Source organism: Anolis carolinensis, chromosome 2 (assembly GCF_035594765.1).
Source record: "Anolis carolinensis isolate JA03-04 chromosome 2, rAnoCar3.1.pri, whole genome shotgun sequence".
Classification (NCBI taxonomy): Eukaryota; Metazoa; Chordata; class Lepidosauria; order Squamata; family Dactyloidae; genus Anolis; species Anolis carolinensis.
The window spans coordinates 87,430,923-87,453,048 of NC_085842.1; the positions used below are offsets into that span (position 1 = coordinate 87,430,923).

At 41.2% G+C, this 22,126-nt stretch overlaps 1 protein-coding gene across 2 annotated transcripts; it reads right to left on the reverse strand.

Annotated features, from left to right (window-relative positions):
• Nucleotides 1-353: 353 nt before the first annotated feature.
• On the reverse strand, nucleotides 354-21,801 carry kif20a (kinesin family member 20A). Of its 2 annotated transcripts, none has more exons than XM_062970150.1 (19): nucleotides 21,735-21,801; nucleotides 16,065-16,235; nucleotides 15,106-15,192; nucleotides 14,222-14,341; nucleotides 13,939-14,077; nucleotides 13,658-13,845; nucleotides 13,437-13,569; nucleotides 12,426-12,626; nucleotides 12,152-12,263; nucleotides 11,936-12,007; nucleotides 10,332-10,475; nucleotides 9,361-9,526; nucleotides 7,602-7,763; nucleotides 6,809-6,936; nucleotides 6,344-6,446; nucleotides 4,275-4,479; nucleotides 3,090-3,181; nucleotides 2,529-2,666; nucleotides 354-1,342 (listed from the first exon to the last, which is right to left on the reverse strand). In XM_062970150.1, the coding sequence occupies exons 2-19, from the start codon at nucleotides 16,215-16,217 to the stop codon at nucleotides 1,001-1,003; spliced, it is 2,685 nt and encodes an 894-aa protein (XP_062826220.1). In that variant the 5' UTR covers nucleotides 16,218-16,235; nucleotides 21,735-21,801; the 3' UTR covers nucleotides 354-1,000. The 2 variants fall into 2 exon arrangements, with proteins under 2 accessions (XP_062826220.1, XP_062826219.1); XM_062970149.1 differs by having other exon boundaries at nucleotides 21,670-21,781.
• Nucleotides 21,802-22,126: the final 325 nt, after the last annotated feature.

The following is a 22,126-nucleotide window of genomic DNA, read 5'->3' on the forward strand; positions in this document are numbered from 1 at the left end:
CTGTTCTGGGATTATCTATAACTATCCTTCTGTTTCAATATTGCTAATTGTTTTAAAGCGAGCATCTACTGACCCACAATGTATCTGTAATTCCTTTGTATATTTAAGGAAGAGACAAAGTGAGCTTATGCAAGATCAAGTTCTGAAAAGCATCTAATGTAGGAAGTATATACCTAAAAGAGTAAATAAAATTGAGAAAGCGCCTGCTGAAATTGCTCATCCTACAGAACTGTAAAACACAGGTTGTTGTTAACTCCATTAATTAGCTGAATAGTGTGATTTTTGAGGAAAAGGCTAACAAAACCATTTTCACAGATAAGAGAATTTGTGAAATAGAAATACACGAAGACATATTGCTGTGAGAAAGTATTTTTCTTTTACATCATTAAAAGCAATAACTAAATAGAAGGCACGAGATATATACAGAAACCGCATTTAACACAGACTGAATACATAGAACATGCAGAAACACATATATAGGTTGGGAAAACAAAAGATTATCAATCCAGGTTCCATATACCCTGGAATAGCAGCTAGCCTGAAGTAGTGAAAAGTCATGCATAGAAAGGATCTTTGGGAAGGCAAAATTTGATCATACATTCAGGCCTCAACACACTATCTTAAATCAGGATATAAACTGTGCTTCCCTCCAGATGTTGGAAATATAGCCAGTGGTATGTAATGCTGGAATTTGCATTCTAGCATCTGGAGGCCTCATTCCCATCTAAATCAGTTTAAGTTCCAATTGGAGCAGACCCACTAAAATCAGTGAGAGTGTGATAAGTCATTAATAGTTCTATTGACTGAAGAGGTCTACTCTAATTGGAACTAACTCTTCAATTTAGACCATAATACTTTTTGGGTTAAAACCATACACAGCCATGCTCACGAGAAGCCTACTGAAGTCAAAGGGACTTAAATGTCAATAGGTCATACTATAGAAGTATGGCTGTATCTGGACCTAAGCCTTTAAACGTAGTGGCAGCAGTCCAAAAGGCTTTCAGTACTTTTTCCCAAAAGTCATGGTTTTGAATGGAGGAGATTTTCGAGCACGTAATATGCGATTGTAGGGGCTCTCTGATGTTACTGAAGGGCAGGCTATCGAGCGAGTCAAGAAGCTGCGCAAGAAAGGCTTCTTGGCAGGGGTCTGACTTCTAGGCTGCATATTTTCATTGTTTGCACAGAAGCGTTTTTTGGCAGAAGGGGGTAGGGGTGCAGGTGTTGCCACTGCTGCTTGGAGTTTCTGTACTGTTTGGTATTGCTCTGCGATACAAGTTGCTTTCTTCCTCAAATCTATCTTCACCAGCATCATGTTGTTATGAAGTTCAGCCAGAGTCTGGTCCTAGAAAGAAAAGATAGCAGAGAGATGACGTCTGGAAAAGGTCTCACATGACAGATACAGTACTATGTTAATGAAATGTCCCAAAGTTTCAAGTGACACAATTCTGGTATGAGACTTTATAGACTAGAGTCATTTTAGCAGACACAGTCAATATACATTAGCAATTTCACATAAATGAAAACAAAGCAATTACATTCCAGTCACTTAGAAACAAAATTGATTATAGTTTTAGCAATAAAACCTACTGTAATTCAGATTTAACTGGATCAGAAGCCACTTTTTTTAAAGATAGAGCAAAAAGGAGAAAAATAATGAAGATGAAGGGAAAGCAATGAAATAAACCCACTAGAAAGCAGAGAAGCTAGCTTTCCTGGAGAAGGCAGGGGGAAAAGAATTGAGGAGAAGGGCTAGGGAACCCATAGTAAATACACTTCAGAAGATACACAGGAGATCTTGCCTAACCTGTGATTGGAATTAAACCTTTCTTGGAAGGCTCTTTCTCCACTGACTGAGAATTAGACAATTCCCTGTGCTTAGGCTCACACAAGGAACGGGGTATGGCAGTGGAGGAGGGGATTCCAGTGAACAAATGCTGACTGCTCTTCTCTCAGAGAACAAAGCAATGGCAATTGGTATGGAGGAAGGACCAAGGCGTGATTCTTTTAAAAATGCCATCAGATATAGGCCAAGAACCGATACCAGTGTAGCTCTCCCATGCCATTCCTTGCCTTTCTCCTATCCATGCAGATGTCAACACCCAGGAGAAAAAGAATGAATCTAAACATGTAGCAGGGAAAGAAGGTGTGCTTGCAAGGGAAACAAGGGAGTTCAGGCAAGAGAATAGCCCCCAGGTAGTCATGCATATTGTATACATATGTAGTACTCTGATATATTTTGGTGGAATTGCCCCAACTGAGGGTTATTTTTGAGCCTAACATCTCAGATTCCCCAACAATGCCACCCATTATAGCTCTCCAAATATTCCCTGGTTTAGAAACTAGATTATAATTTTACTGGACTACTGTGTGAAGTTGTTTTAATTGTTGCGATCTGAGGCTGCAGTATTAATAGTTGGATTTCTTGTGGCTCTTTTGTTCTGCAGGGTGAGATAAAAACTTATCTTAATGAACTAACCTGGTAATGATTGCCTTGTGCCATAAAATGTTGACACAATTCCTTCTCTTACCTGCTTGATCAAGATCCTGTCACAATTGGCGAGGGTCTCGCGGAGCTTCCCGGCCCCTGTGCTGTGACAACAGGCTCTTTCAGCTGACTGGAGTGACTGTTCCAGCTTCAACAACTCAGAACGTAGCAACCTCACATTCTGAAGGAGGAAAGAGAGTCAGCACCAGACATCCAGCTCCGGAACAGACAGAATCAATTACACCAGAAAGCCCACAGCAAGGAGGGCAAAAAAGACACGGTGCAGCCGGTAAATGGAAACATTGTGTTTTTGGAAGAGCATTCCCAGAATTAGCCAACCACCATGGCCAAAAATAATTTCCAAGCTCTAAGTACACCCACTGCAGGAAGACAAGGATCTTGCTAAAGAGCTGAATCAGACAGTTCCTCCCAATGAAAATAGATCATTGAATCAATGAATTGAGCTGATTTGCTTTTCAACTATTAATTCAACAAGTTTAGTTGGGACTAACCGGTATGAATGAGCACATGGTAAAGACGATCAGTGGCATTTGCCAGGGAAAATGATGTTTCCCTTCTCTCTCTTCTACATCAATGCAGTTACCTTTTGACCTTCTTCTAGTTTCCGGTCCACATTGGCAGTTATGGGCTTTGCAGAAGGTGGAGGTTCCGTCATCTTCCGGTATTTACGTAACTCTGAAGGGAAGCAGAGCAAAACACTACAGTTGTTACCTCAACAACTGACATTTGTACTAAGTTTTAATTTTAGAGTTGAATCCTGAAATGTGTAATGCCGTCTCTTAACAAATATAAGGTACCCTTACAATTAACCAACAATTCTAGTTCTAAAAAACCTGAACACTTGACTGTAACAGGGTTTTAGAGTTTGGTCTTGGTCCAAAACCTTCACCCTACAATGATAAACAGTGAGGAATCGAAAAAGATCATGCTGAACGTTAAATAAGCTCAGGAAGAGACCCCATTTTGCATGATTGCTGTACAATACTCTACTGTGGTTTGACGACCCCAGTTTCTGTTTTGATGATTTATAGGCCTGAGTATGTTGGGAGAAGCACTTGAAGACAGGTATGCAATAAGTGTGAAGATACTAGGCTAATGAAACACCCAATTGACATTTCTCTGCCTCCAAGGAACAGAAGAGCAGCAACTATTTGCTGGACTTAATCTCATCTACTGTCTTCGCTTTCTCCTGCCCAGGACCTTTTGGATTGAAGGGTGGGATATACATGCTAGTAAAGATTTCATTTTGCTCTAGCTTTATCCCTCTCTTTGTCTGCTACAACTAATGAAGCATAAGGAAAGGACCTGTAGCTTTTCCACGTGTTTTGGCCTGTGATTCTCACTAGCTCTGACTAGCGGGACAAGATGTTAAGGGAACTTTAAAGACATCTAGAGATGTTCCTATGCTCTTTAGAATGCAAGGCGTGCCCTCGAATGGCAATTCCCAAACTTTAGACCTTCAAGTGATTTGGACTTTTAACTCCCAGAAGCCTCAACTACCTTGGTTAATGATCAAGTATTATGGGAGCTGAAGTCCAAAACTCCTGGAGACCCGAGTTTGGAAAACACTGCTCTAGATTAACAGCTTCACTGTTTGTCAAACAAAATATTGGCAGGTCTAGATGGCACTTACAATCTGAACAATTCACTGCTAGAAACCCAATTTCTAAGTTCTTCAAGCAGACCTTTTCCCATCATCCACTACGTGGCCTGATCTCTTCTCAAAGGTCTGCTTGGAGTTTTAGAAGACATAAAAGGAGATCCTCACCTTCATTGGCTCTGCTCAACTCTGCCTGGCATTGCTCCAACTTGGCTTGCATCTGCTGCTGCAAATTCTGCTGCTGGTTACATGTCACTCGCTTGGACCTGCGGAGTGACTCCTCCACTTCTTGAGGCTTTAGGTCTTGGGATTGTTGCTGTTGTTTTGCTTCTTGCAAAGCCGCTTCTAATTCTTTGATTCTTTCATCTCTATCCTGAAGAGGAAATACAAGACTAGAATTAAAGGAAATGAGAAATTGGACTTACCATGAAGACTCACTCTGGGAAGATTGGAGAAGCAATCCACTATGACTGGGTTTAACTTCCGCATGCCAACTGGACTGGCAGAAGACCACGTTCTTTTTCAATCAAGGCACTAAGGGCCTTTCCCCTTCTCTGGCAAGTTTTATGATTAAGCCTTAACTAAATTTATTTGTTTTTGTTACTGGTCCCAAGGAGGGTGTGGATTGTGTCTCCTGACATCCCAGAATGAACCTTCATGGTAAGTTCAATTTCCCATTCTTGGGATGGAAAGGAAGACCAATTCACTATGACTGGGACTTATCCAAGCCCTTCTTCTGGATGGGAGAATCACTTTGATGTTACCGATTGCAGCATGATGCTTCCAAAAGCTGCTTGCACTGACTTACACTGGTCCAACTTACAGCGTCTCACAAACACTGAAGTCTTGACCCATCCTGCAGCATATCCTGCAAGGACACTTCAACAGACAAATCTGTTGAAAATGCCCATGATCTTGTCGAATGCAGTCAAACGTATTTTGATTGCGGCTTATAGTCATGGTATTGCATGCAATATGCATGCCTTAACTCATCTTTCAATAACTGCTCTAGATACTCTTTGCCTCAAGCTCCTAGGATTGTATGATATAAACAAAGTCCCTGATTTAGGCACAAAAATTGAAAATAAATTACCTCCAAGGCACTCTTTCTCTGTTAGTACTCAGGCAGAAAATACAGATTCATTAATAATTTTAATCTTTCCTGCTCCACTGACAGAAATTAGGTCTCGCTAATAAAGCTGCCTACTTTGACATCCTTCTTGATGATCTTATGAGAACTAAGAATACCATCTTAAACAAAAGCATTCTTCTCAAAGCCTCCCTAGTGGTTCACGTGAAGTTGTTGTCAACCTACTCAGCACTAAATTCAAATTCTAATTTCTTTAAATAAACCCAAGTCAGAATAGAATAATGGAAGAGACCACCCAGTTCAACCTGCTGCCATGCAGGAAAAGCACAATCAAAGCACCCCTAACAGATGGCTATGCAGCCTCTACTTAAAAATCTCCAGAGAAGGAGACTCCACCACCCTTTGAGGCTGCATATTGTACTGCCGAACAGCTCTTCTGTTCTGTTTGTGGAACTGTAGCTTACTGACTGAGAAATACAGATAGGATCAGTTACATTTTTAGAGAATAGCTCCCACAAACCCTCAGCAAGCAGTGTGTCATCTTTCCAAGCTCTGATGAAAAGCAGCTGCAGAACCCAAGTGTAAATATCAACTCCAAAACCTCCAACCTGGAACCTTATGGTGCCTCCCACCATTCACATCTAGCAAGCCTATTTGCAACCTCTCCTGTGGAAGATGGGATTTGCAGACCTATCATTTGGAAGGATGCTCAGCTGTAGTATTTTCATTTAGTTTTGTGTTGGCAACATGATCATTTTAGCCTGCCTACATACATCCATTTAGAATTTCATGTACAAGCCAAAAAAAAGTCCTTGTGCCTCCATGTCACATTTTCCACCATGACTTGATTAGGTGCAGACACATATGAAATACAGCAATATAAATAGTTGTTAATAAAATAAAAGGCTGCTTTCGTTGAAAGCTAAGTTGATGGTGTCAATTTGAACTTTCTTATCTTTGTGCCTACAAGACAAGTTCGTTGTAAAAGTCAAAGTGACTGAGATAAAAACAAACAATTTATCTCAATTTCTTAACAACTCCTGTGCTTCAGGGCCACATGCGGTGGGGTTGCTCTCTGAATGATCTTGCCTGCAAACACTTGCCTTCAGGATGCTTTGCATTGTCTTCCATTCCAGTTCAAACATACCTCAATTTGCTCAAGATAATAGTCTGTCAGCAACTCCTTCTGACTGTTCAGGTTGCTCTCATGCATCTTCTCCAGTGTGTCCTTTTCAGCTTCCATATAATCACTGCAGGAAAGAAAGGTGAAGTAAGGGGGGAATGAAAATAAAGAGCCACATTATACAGTGAACCAATGGAAGAGTTAGTTTGCTGCCTGAGGTGAAATATAAAATTATACTCTTCCCCTAATACCAAAGTAAATCCAAGTTAAATCTTAATTTAAGACAGGCAAGGGGATGGTATCCCACTCAGGAATAGGTAAAATTACCCTTAGCACCACCTTTCCAGCTCTGCCTACTTGTATCCCTCTGCTATTTTGCAGCATCCCTTGCTGGAGGCAGCAGCATCAAAAATGCCCAATGGGAGGGCTGGCCCTGCTATGGATTAATCGGAGCCTTCCAGATAGGAAGGAACTGCAAAGCAATGGTACCTCCACCATCGTTCCTTCTCTTGGAGCTTCTCCATCATCACATTGCAGACCTCCTCACGGACCTGAATTTCCATCAGAAGCTTATCCCGGCGCTCCTTCATCAACAGTTCTTGTACAGCCTCAAGAGCCTGGGAAAAACATGTGTACCGGGGAAAATGATGAGGCGAGAGAGAACACAACAAGGGCAGCTTAACCAGAAAAGTCAAGAGCATCACAGAGATCCAACAGTTTGATTTGTTTGTGTGGGTGACTTCTGCTGGCATAAATATCTTTATGCATAAACATCTACAGCCCTGGGAAGGGAATATTAACTAGCATGAATGTATGCTACACTGGTATTACTCAAAATGATGGTGTACAATGAGTTTCCAGGAAAGAATAAGTTGTACCCAATGGATACATTGGCAAAAAAAAATCCATCAGGTGCCTTAAGAAGAACTATGGTACAAAACCACTGAGCAAGATCTCATTTTCTCAAGCTCCATCTCTTGCAAATCCTAGAGATGCCAGATGACTGCTATTAACTAAGTTGGAATGCTTTTCTAATAAAGTCTAGATCTTATTAAAATTATTTTAATGGCTTAAATTTTGTACTCCAAAATGACTTTGCCAGGCTTTCAGCAAGTAAGAGTTCAAATCTCTGTCTCTTCTTGGCTGAGACCTAGGCATACGCCTGTCTGTCCATCCATCTATCTAGACCCAAGAACAGCAAGACATTTGCTACAACCTTGCGTTTTCTACTCATGCCATTTGGCAACATTAGGCTTGGCCAATGACAAAGAAATGAACTTGCCTCTTTGCCATATGCAGTCACATCTGTTTCATCCTCACTTCCTTCATCGGATGCTGTCTCTTCATCCAAAACACCCATGGGGTCCTTGGGGCTTTGAATGCCATGCTCCTTTACAAGAGCCTGGATAGTTAAGAGTCCCACCTTTGAAGGAGCCTGTATGAGCTGGGAAGGAACACAGTGCAGCATCTAAGTTCAAAGGTCTTTCAGCAAGAATGCATTTTCTTCCACTGTTTTAGACCATAGCAAGGATTACCATCTTCAAGGATTACCAACTGCTGAGAGTCTTCTGACCAAGGCTTTTTCCTGTTGTGGCTTCTAAAAGAGTCTTGAGCCAAAGTGGCCATCAATATGTGCTTTTTCTTTTAATGGGAAACAGCTATTAAAATTAAATTAATTACAATCAATACATATTTATAACAGTTATTATATACTTTATGTTGGTTGGATTTATATATCCTATATACTCAAGTATAAGCCGACTCGAATATAAGCTGAGGCACCTAATTTTACCACAAAAACTGGGAAAACTTACTGACTTGATTATAAGACAAGGGTGGGAAATGCAGCAGCGACTAGTAAATTTAAAAAATAAAAATAGATAAAAATAAAATTACATTAATTGAGGCATCAGTAGGTTTTTGAGTAATTACATAAAACTGTAATTTAAGATAAGACTTTAATAAGATAAGACCATCCAACTCTGAGTACGTATATACTCGAGTATAAGCTGATCTGAATATAAGCCGACCAGGACCCTCACTCAAGTATAAGCCGAGAGGGGCTTTTTCAGCCTTAAAATGGGCTGAAAAACTTGGCTTATACTCAAGTGTATACAGTACCTGTTTTCCTCTAAGAAGTAAAAGGCAGTATACAGTGTTCTATTCATTTCCACTTAAATCTTACAACAATCCTATGAAGTAACTCAGATTGAGATTGGCTCAAGGTAGGCTAATGAGTTTCCTGGCTCAGGAGAGACTAGAATGCAGATCTCCCAAATGTCAATCCATTACTAAATTCTTACAGCATCTCCATAAAATAAAACAGCCCTGCACCTCTAATTATATACAAACTAATCTCCATTTGAAGGGGAACACTTCTCCCTAAAAGGAGATCATTGTCTAGATAAAATGAAACGAAGGTCAGGAAACAATGACCTTTATATTCAAATTGCAGACTACATTCAGCTATCCAAAGTAGGGTTACTAGATGGGAAACTGGAGATAGCTCCTACACCTTTATTTGTTTTTAGAAGGCATTTCAGCAGATGTTGCTTGCTACCTAATAAGGTGACAACCATTATTTTCTCAAAAAGTGCTATTTTATATAACAATTAAAAAGTCAGAGCAATGATATTCTAAAGAGATTTCTGAGGCCCTAAGAACTCACAAATTTTCTACATTTTCTAAACTATGATACCTCTCCACATTCTCCAGGGGCCATGAAAGCAATTTTGCTATTTTAGGTCCAAGAGATCCCTTTTTAAAAAGCAGGATAAAGTTGAAGTTGATAGCCCAGGGATTGCTAAAGACATGGCAAATGTGCAGCTCCTAAAGTGTGGTATATCTACAGATTTTATACATATTTTAAAATGTGGGGGCATGGCAAGGAAGGAATGTTCTCCTGAGGTTTTATGAGCAATTGAGGGAAGCCCCCAGTCCCTGTCAATTGTTGTCCCCACTTTATACCCTTGTAATGGGATAGAGAGAATATAGCAGGGAAACCTGAGGTTCACAGTGGCCACTAGTGTCTGCCGTCTTACCTGGCTGGCAATGGCAGAGAATTTAGCCACATGGAGAGTTTCATCATATGACGATGCACATGGGTTGATGTTAACAATCATACAGGACTGCCCACGCCCGGTGAAGAAGCCTTGGAAGACGCGGGTTAGCTTGCTGTCGCGAAAGGGCACAACACTCTGCTTCAGCCTATTTGGGATTTTTTTTAAAGAAAGGGGGGGGGGGAATTGACAAGAAGCACCTGATAAGTGAAATTCTATGAGCTCCAGAACACTTACACATAAGCAATTTTTAAAAATTGGCCTGTACAGGAAGCACTTCTTTTGAATTTCCAACCAACTGCGTGATGCACAGCATAGAAAAAATTGTCAGAAATATTAAAAATTAACTAGGTATTTTTAATTACAAAAATGTGAGTCAAGCACTGAAAGGATTAAACAAGCTAGTGACACCTTGAGGAGAGTGAGTAGGACGAAGCCTGTTAGTGTTAGTGGGCTAAAGCTAATGTCGTCCTGAGGAGTGTGAGAAGGTTTCAGTGTGAGAAGGCCTGGTGAGAAGCTTCTGTGAGAGAAGCCCCTGGTTGATGGTCTCATGTGTGAAGCTCCAGTGTGTAGGCTGCTGTGTATAAAGCTACTGTGTGAAGTCCCTGTGTAAGTTCGGCTGAGAAGAGGCACTGTGGGAGCAAAGCTGTTTACATGCATGAAAAAGAAGCCCAGCGTGGAAGCAAAAAAGGAAGTATAAAGAACCTTATTTGTGTTATATAAACATTGTTTTTATAAATAGTGCAAACATATTATTTTGCTACAAAGAAAAGCCTCCTAAGGAATATAACATTGGTTTGTGTTTTTGTTCTTTTTATCACTTTTTGCTAATGATGCTGGGTCACACTTCTGCTACTAAGTTACTCTACCATACATTTATGAGGAGGGTATTTTGTTAATAAGCCCATTCGCCCAACAAAAATAAGCTCAATTTAGGATCATTTTGAACTCACTTAGATTGCTGGTTCTGCCGCAGAGTCCTGAGGCAACGCCCCAAAGTATGCAAAGATGTGTTGATGTTATTTGCCTCCTTCATGCGGTCCCCGGTTCTTTGCTCTTTGCAGCGCTCTGAGCCAGCCAGGTCACACAGTGACAGCCTGGGGAGAAGAGAGGATCCTGGTCAGGATTAGGATTCCAGATGGTCTCAGTCCCTCTTGTGGAGGCTTGCTTTTCCTCCATGTTTCAGGGGTGCATCTAAGCTGTTGATTAAATGGCCCCAATTTAGTTGCCATGGCCCAATCCTGAGAGCTGTAGTTTGGTAAGGCACCAGCACTCTTTGGCAAGTAAGGCTAAAGACTTTGTAAGACTACAGCTCCCAGGATTCTACATCATTGATATCATTAAGCCATGGCTGTTAAAGTAGTGTCAAAATGCATTAGTTCTACAGTGTAGATGCACCACAGGTTAAAAATCAGGTTTATGTAAGTGTGGGAAATTCTTTTAACCAAAGATTGAAAACAGTTTCAGAAAGGGTCTTGATGACTTCATTGCTTTGGGGGGGTGGGTACAAATAAAAATAAATAAAGAATATGCTTCTTGAGGTTCAAGCTGTTACTTCTAGTAATAAAACTGTAGTGTCCATACAGCTGACTGATCCCTTTTGGATGAAGAAAAAAATCCTATGAACACTGGGAGAGAGGGTAGACTCAGACCTTAGAAAAGTCAGTTTTGGGCCAGGACATGAAGTTCCCACTCCACTTTCAAACACTCCACTCCCACTTTCAAACAGTAAAAGCTGTTTAAGCAAGGAACAGGATGATTTGAAGAGCAATGGATTACATATTTTTGGAGGTTGGATGGCTATCTTTTGGGAGTGCTTATTTATTATTATTATTCCAGTATAGAATCCAGCAGTGTATAACAAATTAAAAGTCTACAAATAATAATAAATAATACATTTTATTTGTATACCACTCTATCTCCCCGAAGGGATTCAAGGCCGTTTCCAACGTAGGTAAAACATTCAATTACAAACAAAGACCAAAAAAAAAAAGAATTATATTAAAAACAGTAAGTTAAAACAGTTTAAAACACAAGTGAAAGATAAAAAAAGAACAACATGCTCAATTAAAAAGCCGTTCTGTCATATGAATTAAGAGCCAAAGGCCCTTTTTTGCCTCTGGGCAGAAGCAGAACAGAGCAGCCTCCAAGAAGACCCCCTTCTCCTGTGTGGTTGGACTAAGTGGCCCTTGTGGTCTCTTTTAACTATGGGTCCATGTTCATACAGAGCACGACAGCCTAATAAAATATCTGGTTTAGAATATAGGTTGGTCATGTTCAATAGAAGACAAAAGAGGGCTAATTATATCCCACACTCATTTCAGTTGCCATACAGAGCAAGTAGAAGGAAGTGACTGAAATGTTTTAGATACAAAGGTGTCATTGTGAGGAAAATCTTGTAGTTGGTATGCATGCTTCTCCCAAATACCACACAAACTCCTGAGGACACAACAGAAACAAAGATTCCCCTCCCCTATTCCCACTTTCAAACATTTCAGCCACTTGACAGCCCTTAAAGTTAGGGTAAAATTAAAGTTATGTAAAATGTTTTACTTACTCACTGATCGTGGGGACCATTTCATTGTTGCTTTCCTGAAGGTGTAGAATTCGAATAGAGAAGATGCTGTGACTGCAGAGAGCAAGAGAGAATACCAGTTTGTTTCAAATTCTTCACTCTTTTTACACTCCTGCACATACCCCAGCCACTGTGGAATTTTTAACGCAAAAAACCCTCTCCATCAACACTGCTGAATATAACGATAATATTGCAAACCTGCGGCTAGAATTCTGGTTCATGTGAGTGCTCGCAAAACTTTGGTTTTTCCGACCAAGTTTCAACAGTCTCCAGGCCTCATCAGCATCTTTAATGTTGATCCAGTTAAGATCTGAGAAGAGGGAAGAGGTCAAGGAGTCGATTTACCAAGCTTTCTATCACCATTTGTATCACATATCTATTACATTTATTTACAGAAGTGATCAGTTGGATCCTGCAGAAACAGAGCTGCTGAACTGAGGTGACAATCCTCAGAGGAGAGGTTGATCTTTACCTTTGACATAGGGATTGCCTGTTTGGTCCTCACACAACCGCAGAGTGGGCCTCTTGGGATTCAGGCCATGCACACTCATCTCCAGCAAGTCATAAATTAGCTCATTGTAGATCTCAAAGAAGGAAACCCAGATGGAAAACTGCACATCCTCTTGAACCAGTAATGATACTTGATCCGAGTCATAACAGGGCAGATGTGTCTCTACCAAGGAAAACCAAGGATGTATCTTGTCAGTGACTGTAACATATCACAGCCTGACCCAGTTAGCACAGATTTTCTCCACATAAAAAGTTGCTCCTTCACCCAAGCCTGTGCCCAACCTATAAACTTCAATAGATTTCCTTATCATAATTAAAGGGCATGGCTTGCTCTATTAAGGAGGAATCTGCAAGGTTTCTCACATGTCTCTGAATCATAAATGCTTTGTTAGGCCTACACAGTTGGTGACAAGGGGATTAGTTTTATTGAGACCATTACAAATCCAGCTTCCCAGAAAATGTACAATGTCTCTCTCAAAAAGGTCAATTAATTCAGCTGAAAATAAAATATGATTAGCAATCAAAATTCCTAAACATCAGCAGGAAAGTAAGAAACATATTTAAAAAGAAGTTCCAAAACCACAAAACTTTATTTACTTGTCTTTTAAAAACATCAAATGACGAGGTGTCAGAGAAGCCTGACTGCAAGGACATTGCATTGAATACCATAGCTGAAAATACACTATTGGAGGCATATCTAGAAAGTTTACCATATGATAGTAAATAAAGAAGATGCCATTTCAGGTAGCCTAGCATCTGATTTTACTGTTACTTGGAGCAGCATCTTACAAACAACTCAAAGAAACACCCAAAGGAAATGGGTATGTGGATGCTTTTGATGCCAGATGTTCTTAGTTATTTTCTTGAGCTTTGATATTCTTCATTTCTTGAAGCCCTTCCCTTTTCAACTCTGATTACAAAAAGCAGGAAAAAAAAGCCTGTCCCAGAACCTGAATTTGAGAGCTGTAGGTACCTTCCAGCTGACTGGTACTGGTCTGGCTGGCAGACTGGGAAGCAGAAGAGAGGCCACCAAAGCCACTGTCAATGCTTGTGGTTGCTTCTTGGGATGCTTGACATTTGTTCAGAGAAGTAAAGAGGAGATCCTCCTACAAAGTAAGAAGAAAAGATCACCACACTATTGACTGGGTAAAACTTAGTTACCTCCACAGAATCAAACGGCTTGGGAGCACTCACTTCCTTCATCCTGCCACACATCAAAGCCTGCTTTTTCATTTCCTCCTGTCGAACCTGCTTGCTGTCCAGCCAGATTACCTCACTTGAGAGGATGGGCTTCAGGTCTGTGGCTTGGTACATCCGAGTCCCAATACTGTTAAATATAACAGCCAAAGAGCGGGGCAGGATTCCCCCATCAGCCCCATTTCCTGTATGCCAAGAAAAGAGGTGAGAAAACTCCTCAAAACCAGACTCTATCTCCAGGGCAGAACTTGTACCAGCAGACACCAAATGTATCTTACCTTGGATAGTATACGTTTTCCCTGAATTAGTGACACCATAGGTATAAACAAGCCAGTTCTTTCCATTGAGCACATCCGTTACCACATCCTTCATTGCTGCATCAAAGAAAGACTTCTGGCTCACGTCTGGCCCAAAGATCTGTATTCCAAACACAAATTAATGCTCTGCAAGTTACTAAAAGCTGGGTTACACTTTGTACTAAAACTTTAAAAAGTTACAGTTCTTAGTATCCCCCCACAACAGAGAGACAGAAGTCCCATATCACTAGATCCGAGTGCGTACCTGAGTGAAGGTGCATTTATGTATGGCATGACCGATGCCTCGTTCTGAGTTTTTATTTGCAAAAGAATCTTTGGGTGCTTTGAGAAGAAGAGTTTCATGATTCTCAATACAGACACAGCCCTGAGAAGGGAACATTCAGTAGTCAACACAATATACAGTGACAGCACAACCACCTTACTGAAAGCAGGCTGGCAGATGATAGCCTCACAGTCAAATTACTTCCAAGATTTCATATGCCATTATAAAACCAGCCAAAACAGACAAGTCCTTAGACCTCTCTCTGGTGATATTGGCCAAAATGATTGGTTATTGAAAAGCTGTTTTTCTATTTTTAAATGTTTTAGTGCCCCCACACACAAAGGTTGCATATTTTGTTTCTAAAAACTAGCTAAACCAGGAGATAAGACCATACTTTGGAACAAAAAAGGGATATGTAGTTGCTAATATGCAAGCTAATGAGGACATTCAAAATTATTCCCTGGCATGCAAAGAATACAGACTGTAGGACTTGTAAGGTCCTTCAAATTGCTAAATCAGGAAATACACATTCTGTTTTCTAATTCAAAACCCTGGTGGAAGAAACACCACATCCACAAAATGCCACCTCCCAGAACTAGCTCTTTATAAGCTGTTGGCCTGCAACTCCTATGAGTCCCAGTCTGCACAGCCAACAGTGAGGAGTGATGGGCCTTCCAATTCAACATTTGAAAGACCAGTTATTCCACCATGAAGCAAGTTTACGACTGCCCATCTTAAAGACTATTTCTATTTGACTGACAGAACCCAATAAACCAAAGGCAAAACAGGCAAATGTCACAGGTTCCCTCTGACAAAAGCCCTCCTAGGCCACCTTGTTGCCCTCCTCCTTTGTCCTAGACACTCACTTGATCTTCTTGTTTCTCCACTTCTGATGCCTTCAGAGGCCGCACCCTTGCATACACCTTCACTTTCCCACTGGTGTCAGAAGCAGCCTAGAGAGAATACACAGTTATTTGTTATCTAGAACAGGAAACACTGCTAGCCTGAGACTGCAGCTCTTTACACATTGATCTGGGAAGTAATCTTCCTTGCCATTTTTTGGACTTCTGAATATTTAGCTCATTCTACAACCAATTAACAGCTCAATCATTGAATATATGCCTATGGTCTGTCTCCACAAGCCCAGTCTTGACAAAACAGCTGGTGGCTAGAAAACATAACTGTGGTGGCTATTGGCTACTCTAGATAACCAATTCTGCTAAAGATCTGGATTTGGCACAGCCAGTGCCCAGACTCCTTTTCACATTTTATGTGGGTGCCATTAGAGCCAGTGAATTCAGAGAAATTATATTATCTCATTGGGTCTCAGCTCACAACCACTGGCATTCAGTTCTTAGGTACAGAACCCACGTTTGGCAGTTATTCACTGACCAATGCACATTTTGGTGCCTCAAATGTTAGTCCTGTTTCTGGATATATTTGACCTGCTTATTCCAAAAAATAGCACCAATTCTCCCTACCAGCTCTAGTTTTTGTGATACAGAATATATACCATCTACCAATCGCAATCTGCTCACCCATAGAAAATCATGATAACTACATCTAAGAAACTAGAGCTGATGTAGTCTATCCAATGCAGTTATCTGAATCAGCACTCCCCAAAATGCCAGGAAGAGACTAGAAATTAAGATTTTTTGGGGTTGGGCTGTGTTATTCTTTGCCACTAGTGTTTAAGAATTACAGTTGATTTCCAGCTGCTTCCCTGGTTTGTAGAAGCAAAAAAAAAACAAAAAAAAACCCCAAAAAACAAACAAACAAACACCTAGAGAGCAAGGGTTTTTGCTCCTCACCTAATCACTCTTACCTGCTCATGGGATGTAGAGATGACAGAGAAATCTGGCAAGAGAGATCTGCACAAGCCAGCCCCGCAGTCTGCCACTGTGGATTCCAGTACGGGGGAGGCAACTGCTTCGTCATCTGAAAATAAGTTCGCTGGAGACTCAAGTCCATGGGCCATTGTGACTGCTTGCCCTTACTGCAAAAAAAAAAAAAAGTTTAAAGAGACTTCACTCCAGGGTTCCCCACTGCTGTCCCTTTCTGCATGGGAATAGTGTATGGCAAGAATGGGAACTGTGAAGCTTTCCAGACATCGTTCACCTCCAATTCTCAGCAGTCTTTACCAGCTTGGATAACAATAAGGAATATGGGAGTTGCAGTACAACATCTCGAGGGCATCCTCCTTCAGTCACTTGGCACATGTGCTTGAATTACAAGGGGAACTGCACTCTGGGGAAAACATGTCTAATAATGAAAGCCACATGCAGCTTAAAAGTAAAGGGAATTAGCAACCCACCCAGGCTAACCAGGGTGTGCCAACAGCACTCTTTGGTACTAATGCCTCATGATTCAGCAGCTGGCATATCTTAGGATGAGTCCTTCTTGAGATGTAATAAAAACAAAATACAGTAAATGTAAGGAGAGATAACACATCTGAGTGGCTAGCTCAGACAATGGCAAACTTGGGCCCTCCAGATATTTTGGACTTCAACTCCTGCCATTCCTTAAGCAAATTAAAAGTTAAACAAACATTTGCTTAAGCAGCTGAGGGGGAAAAGAAAGGGACCTGAGACTGTTAGGAATGGCAGGAGTTGAAGTCCAAAACACCTGGAAGGCCCAATTTTGCCCATACCTGGGCTAAACAGAGAGGCAATGTAAAAGAGAAACAACCTCCTTTTCTTTGTCCTTCCTTTATGACATTTTTCTTATAGGTCCCTATTTTAAAATGTAATCTGGGCTCAATTCTACATGATAATGCTAACATTGTTACTGTGCCACATCCATCAGCAACACTATGTAACACAAGTTTGGTTCCTGGGTTATAAATGCCATTTCCTAATTGGTTCTAGCATAAAAACATGGACAAGGTGTATTAAATTGCAAAAACTTTGTTTTTGTGGGTTATCCTGCAGCACATTTGCTGTAGTTTTTCAATGAATATCTCGAGTCTCAACCAATTGAGCATAGTTTGTGGCAGCCACAAAAAAGGTATTTCTGAAGTATAACAACTACTTTCCAAGTAAGTGCCACACAATTGAAGAGGAAATAACACTCATATTAGGGATCGTCCCAGTGACTTTGAAACAAGCAAATTGAACAATAAATATGCTGTTTTCCTGTTATTTATTCAACAGAATGTTTAAAAAGTATTGATACATGGTGCAGAGGAGAGCTTTAAGAAGTTTCCTTAAATTCCCACCTAAATGTGCACTAAGGTCACAAAGAAAGAGGAATTCTCATATCCATGGAGCCTTGGGGTTGCTTACTTGACTAGAATAGATTCGATACTATTCAGAATTAAATCCAATCCAAAAATGGGAAATTGTGCCAGCTCACATATTATCAATTGGTTATATTAACTACAAATGCTCCACTTTAAATGGAGTCACTATTTTTGGGAGAGGAAGATTACAACTAATATTTGAAGTAGAATGGTGAAGAGGCCTTTCCTGAACAATCTATATTCTTGTGTTAAATAACACTAGAGGCATGTACTTCCTGTAGGCACCAATGAGTTGTTTGACTGTGACTCAGGAGACCAAGGCTCGAATCCACACTTATGACAGCCATGAAAACCCAGTGGGTGTCTCTCCCCGGAGTGTGGTGGAGGCTCCTTCTTTGGAGGCGTTTAAGCAGAGGTTGGATGGTCATCTGTCGGGAATGCTTTGAATGCGATTTTCCTGCTTCTTGGCAGGGAGTTGGACTGGATGGCCTACGAGATCTCTTCCAACTCTATGATTCTGATTCTACTGCGTTAGGCAGGAATGAAGACAACGCCCACTAAAGGACACCATCCCTGCCCCTCCAGCTGAGAGGGAGCTCGGGAGGCTCAGCCTTTCCTCCTACGAAACTATTAGTCTTAAAATATGCTTGAGTTAGCCAGCTAATCTACTTTACCCTTTACCTGCTTTGCTGTTTACACAGGCTGTGCAAAGGATTCTGGAGGTAGGTTTTGTTTACTTTATAGTATAGAAAGAAACATGAAGAAGGGGATTGTAGAATCCCCTTCTTCCTGAGCTCAAACTTGGCTGTCTCAGGGATGCTGTGAGGTTTCCGAGCTGTATGGCAATGTTCCAGAAGCATTCTCTCCTCACGTTTCACCCACATCTATGGCAGGCATCCTCAGAGGTTGTGAGGTCTGTTGGAAACAAGGCAAGTGAGGTTTATATATCTGTGGAAGGTCCAGGGTGGGAGAAAGAACTCTTGTCTGTTTCAGGCAAGTGTGAATGTTGCAATTGATCACCTTGATTAGCATGGAATAGCCTTGCAGCTTCAAAGCTTTTACTAGAGGCACACTGCTCCTTTGCCATTTAATGCAGTTTCAAATTGCATGGTTTATTTATATCAGTGGTTCTCGATAAGTGGGCTGTGAGAACCAAAATCCAGTCTGCAAACCTCCTTCCTCTTTATTTATTTTATTTCTGCTTCTTTCTGCAGAGCTCACCATTGCATTGGATAGACCACATCAGCTTTAGATTATTAAAGATGGTTTTCGGTGGGCGAGGAAATGGCACGTACTGGATTGTATATGTTCTGTATCAGAAACTAGATCTGATGTGGTCTGTCCAATGCAATTTACTGAATCAGCACCCCAAATAACCAAACCAAATCTAAAGTTGACCAGAAACTGATTTGTAACCCTTTTGGTACTAATGTTGGAGAGTGGTCCCTGGTCAAAAAAAGGTTGGGAACCATGGATTTATGTAAGTGTTTCTCAACCTGGGGGTTGGGACCCCTGGGGGGGTTGTGAGGGGGTGTAAGAGGGGTCACCAAAGACCATCAGTAAACACATATTAATTCACAGTGCTCTCCGGAGGTAGGGGAACTACACTTCCCCTAAATCACTGTCAATTCCACCCAAATCCCGCCAGTATTTTCCGTTGGTAATGGGGGTTATATGTGGGAAGTTTGGCCCAATTCTATCGTTGTTGGGGTTCAAGGGGCTCTTTGATTGTAGGTGAACTACAAATCATAGCAACTACAACTCCCAAATGATAAATACAACGATAAATACACACAGTATACTACACAATGTCGAAGAGATAAGCAAACACTATAAAGGTTCAAAACATAAAAAGAAGTATGTATATTAGAGCATCATGCAAAGGCCACAGAAATAGTCAGGCCTCTCTGAGTACAGAGCTATCTTCTTTCTATGTCAAAAAGGGCTGTGGCGCAGGCTGTTGAGCAACCAGCTGCAGCCAGTGCAACAAATCACTCTGACCAAGAGGTCATGAGTTCGAGGCCAGCTCGGAGCTCCGTGTTTGTCTTTGTTCTATGTTGAGGCATTGAATGTTTGCCTTATATGTGTAATGTGATCCGCCCTGAGCCCCCTTCGGGGTGAGAAGGGCGGAATATAAATACTGTAATTAAATAAATAAAAAAGATAAGCAAATGCTATAAAGGTTCAAAACATAAAATGCAATATGTAATTTAGAGCATCATGTACATACAATATTCACCTGAGAGTTAACAATAATAATGAAAATAATAATAAGTACAGTCAACTGTTGTAATACACAGTAGTATTTTCCAGACTGTAATGTTTAAAGAAAACTGTAATCATCAAGGCTTAAATGTGGACTAGAGTCAAAACATATCAAGTATTCTCCACTATTTAAACAGTTTCTGAAGACTCCAATTGGATTTGGCAACCAACATAGTATAAACACATTCAACCTTTGCAAAATAATATTTGTTAATACAGTAGAGTCTCACTTATCCAACATTCGCTTATCCAACATTTTTGTAGTCAATGTTTTCAATACATCACGATATTTTGGTGCTAAATTCATAAATACAGTAATTACTACATAGCATTACTGCATATTGAACTACTTTTTCTGTCAGTTTTGTTGTATAACATAATGTTTTGGTGCTTAATTTGTAAAACTACAGGAGAGTCTCACTTATCCAATGTAAACGGGCCAGCAGAATGTTGGATAAGCGAATATGTTGGATAATAAGGCGAGATTAAGGAAAAGCCTATTAAACATCAAATTAGGTTATGATTTTACAAATTAAGCACCAAAACATCATGTTATACAACAAATTTTACAGAAAAAGTAGTTCAATACGCAGTAATGTTATGTTGTAATTACTGTATTTACAAATTTAGCACCAAAATATCACGATGTATTGAAAACATTGACTACAAAAATGTGTTGGATAATCCAGAACGTTGGATAAGCGAGTGTTGGATAAGTGAGACTCTACTGTATAACCTAATTTGATGTTTAATAGACTTTTCCTTGATCCCTCCTTATCATCCAACATATTCGCTTATCCAATGTTCTGCCAGCCCGTTTATGTTGGATAAGTGAGACTCTACTGTATATCTTTTAAGACTTCACAGGTATTGAAAAGCTTATTCTAGAAGAAAAACCTTGACCAAAAGTTCTTTTGATTCTTTGAGATCCTGTGTTTGATTCTTTGAGATCCTGTGCTCTCTGGATACAGGTGAACTATCACTCCAAAACTAAAGATTAATGCCCATCAAACCCTCCCAGTATTTTTTGAGTCATGCGAGTTCTGTGTGCCAAGTTTGGTTCAATTCCATCATTGGTGGAGTTCAGGATGCTCTTTGATTGTAGGTTAACTATAAATCCCATCAACTACAACTCCCAAATGACAAAATCAACCCCCCCCCCCCCTCAATTCCACCAATACTCAAATTTGGACATATCGGGTATTCGTGCCAAATTTGATCCAGTGAATGAAAAATACATTAGGCATATCAGATATTTACATTACCATTCCTAACCATAGCAAAATTACAGTTATGGAGTAGCAACAAAAATCATTTTATGGTTGGGGTCACCACCACATGAGGAACTGTACTAAGGTGTCGGGGCGTAAGGGAAGTTGAGAACCTCGGAGAGAAGTTTGCACTGCGCGCGGGCGGCCCCTAGAGGCGGAAAGGAGAAAGACAACTTTGGAATTCTTTGTAGACCAGGCCTGGGCCAACTTCGGCTTTCCCTCCAGGTGTTTTGGAATTCAACTCCTACAGTTCTAAACAGCCCATCTGTTAGGAGTTGTGGGAGTTGAAGTCCAAGACACCTGGAGGGAGGGCCGAAGTTGGCCCAGGCCTGTTGTAGGCGCACACAACGCCGTTGAACTGCATGTCATGGTACCGGACAGGCCAGTTCTTAGGGGGCACGTGCTCCTTCCATCCAGGCAAACGGAGCGCCGACTCCAAGCCTCTCCACAAACCTCCACAGCCCTATCCAGCAAAGCGGGTCGACATCGAAACAAATATCGCTACGAAGAGGCGCTATCTAACGAAAGACACTCTCCCCGCCCCTCTGGCCGTTACAGCTCGGCTCCCGGTGAACCCAAGCAGCAGCCACGCGGCGACAGGACTAACAAGAGGCAAAGGAAACCGAAGGAGCGTTGTGCGTTGAGCGGCTCACCCGGCTTCTCTCTCGCTCTCTCGCTCGCCCTCTTCCACGACCAACCCTCCCGATTCTTCGCTCACCTCCTTCTGGCTTTTCCACTTGTTTCAAACCTCGCGGCTGATCCAATCAGCCAATCAGAGCGCGTAAAGCGCGGCATCCAATCACCGATCGCTGCGTCGCTGTACACTGACCAATAGCGAGGCTGCTCTTTACTGCTCTTACCTCGTGGGCGGGGCTTGCTTTGTTTCATTACAGTTGGTCCCTCCCTCCCGGCAGAGACCAAAGAAGGCATGCTGACACCTCCTAACAAAGGATTCCCCCAGCAGTAAGCAGCTAGTCCTTGAAGCTGCAAGGCCATTCAATGCTAATCAAGGCGGCCAATTACTACATTCACACCTGCCTGAAGCAGACAAGTGTTCTTTCTCCCAGCCTGGACTTTCCACAGATATATCAACCCCTCTTGCCTAGTTTC

Coding starts and splice junctions, on each gene's coding strand:
- kif20a (XM_062970150.1), bottom strand. CDS start 16,217: ATGGCCCATGGACTTGAGTCTCCAGCGAACTTATTTTCAGATGACGAA. Junction 15,193..16,064: donor TCTCTACATCCCATGAGCAG/GTAAGAGTGATT, acceptor TATTCTCTCTAG/GCTGCTTCTGACACCAGTGG. Junction 1,343..2,528: donor ACAGGATCTTGATCAAGCAG/GTAAGAGAAGGA, acceptor TTTTCTTTCTAG/GACCAGACTCTGGCTGAACT.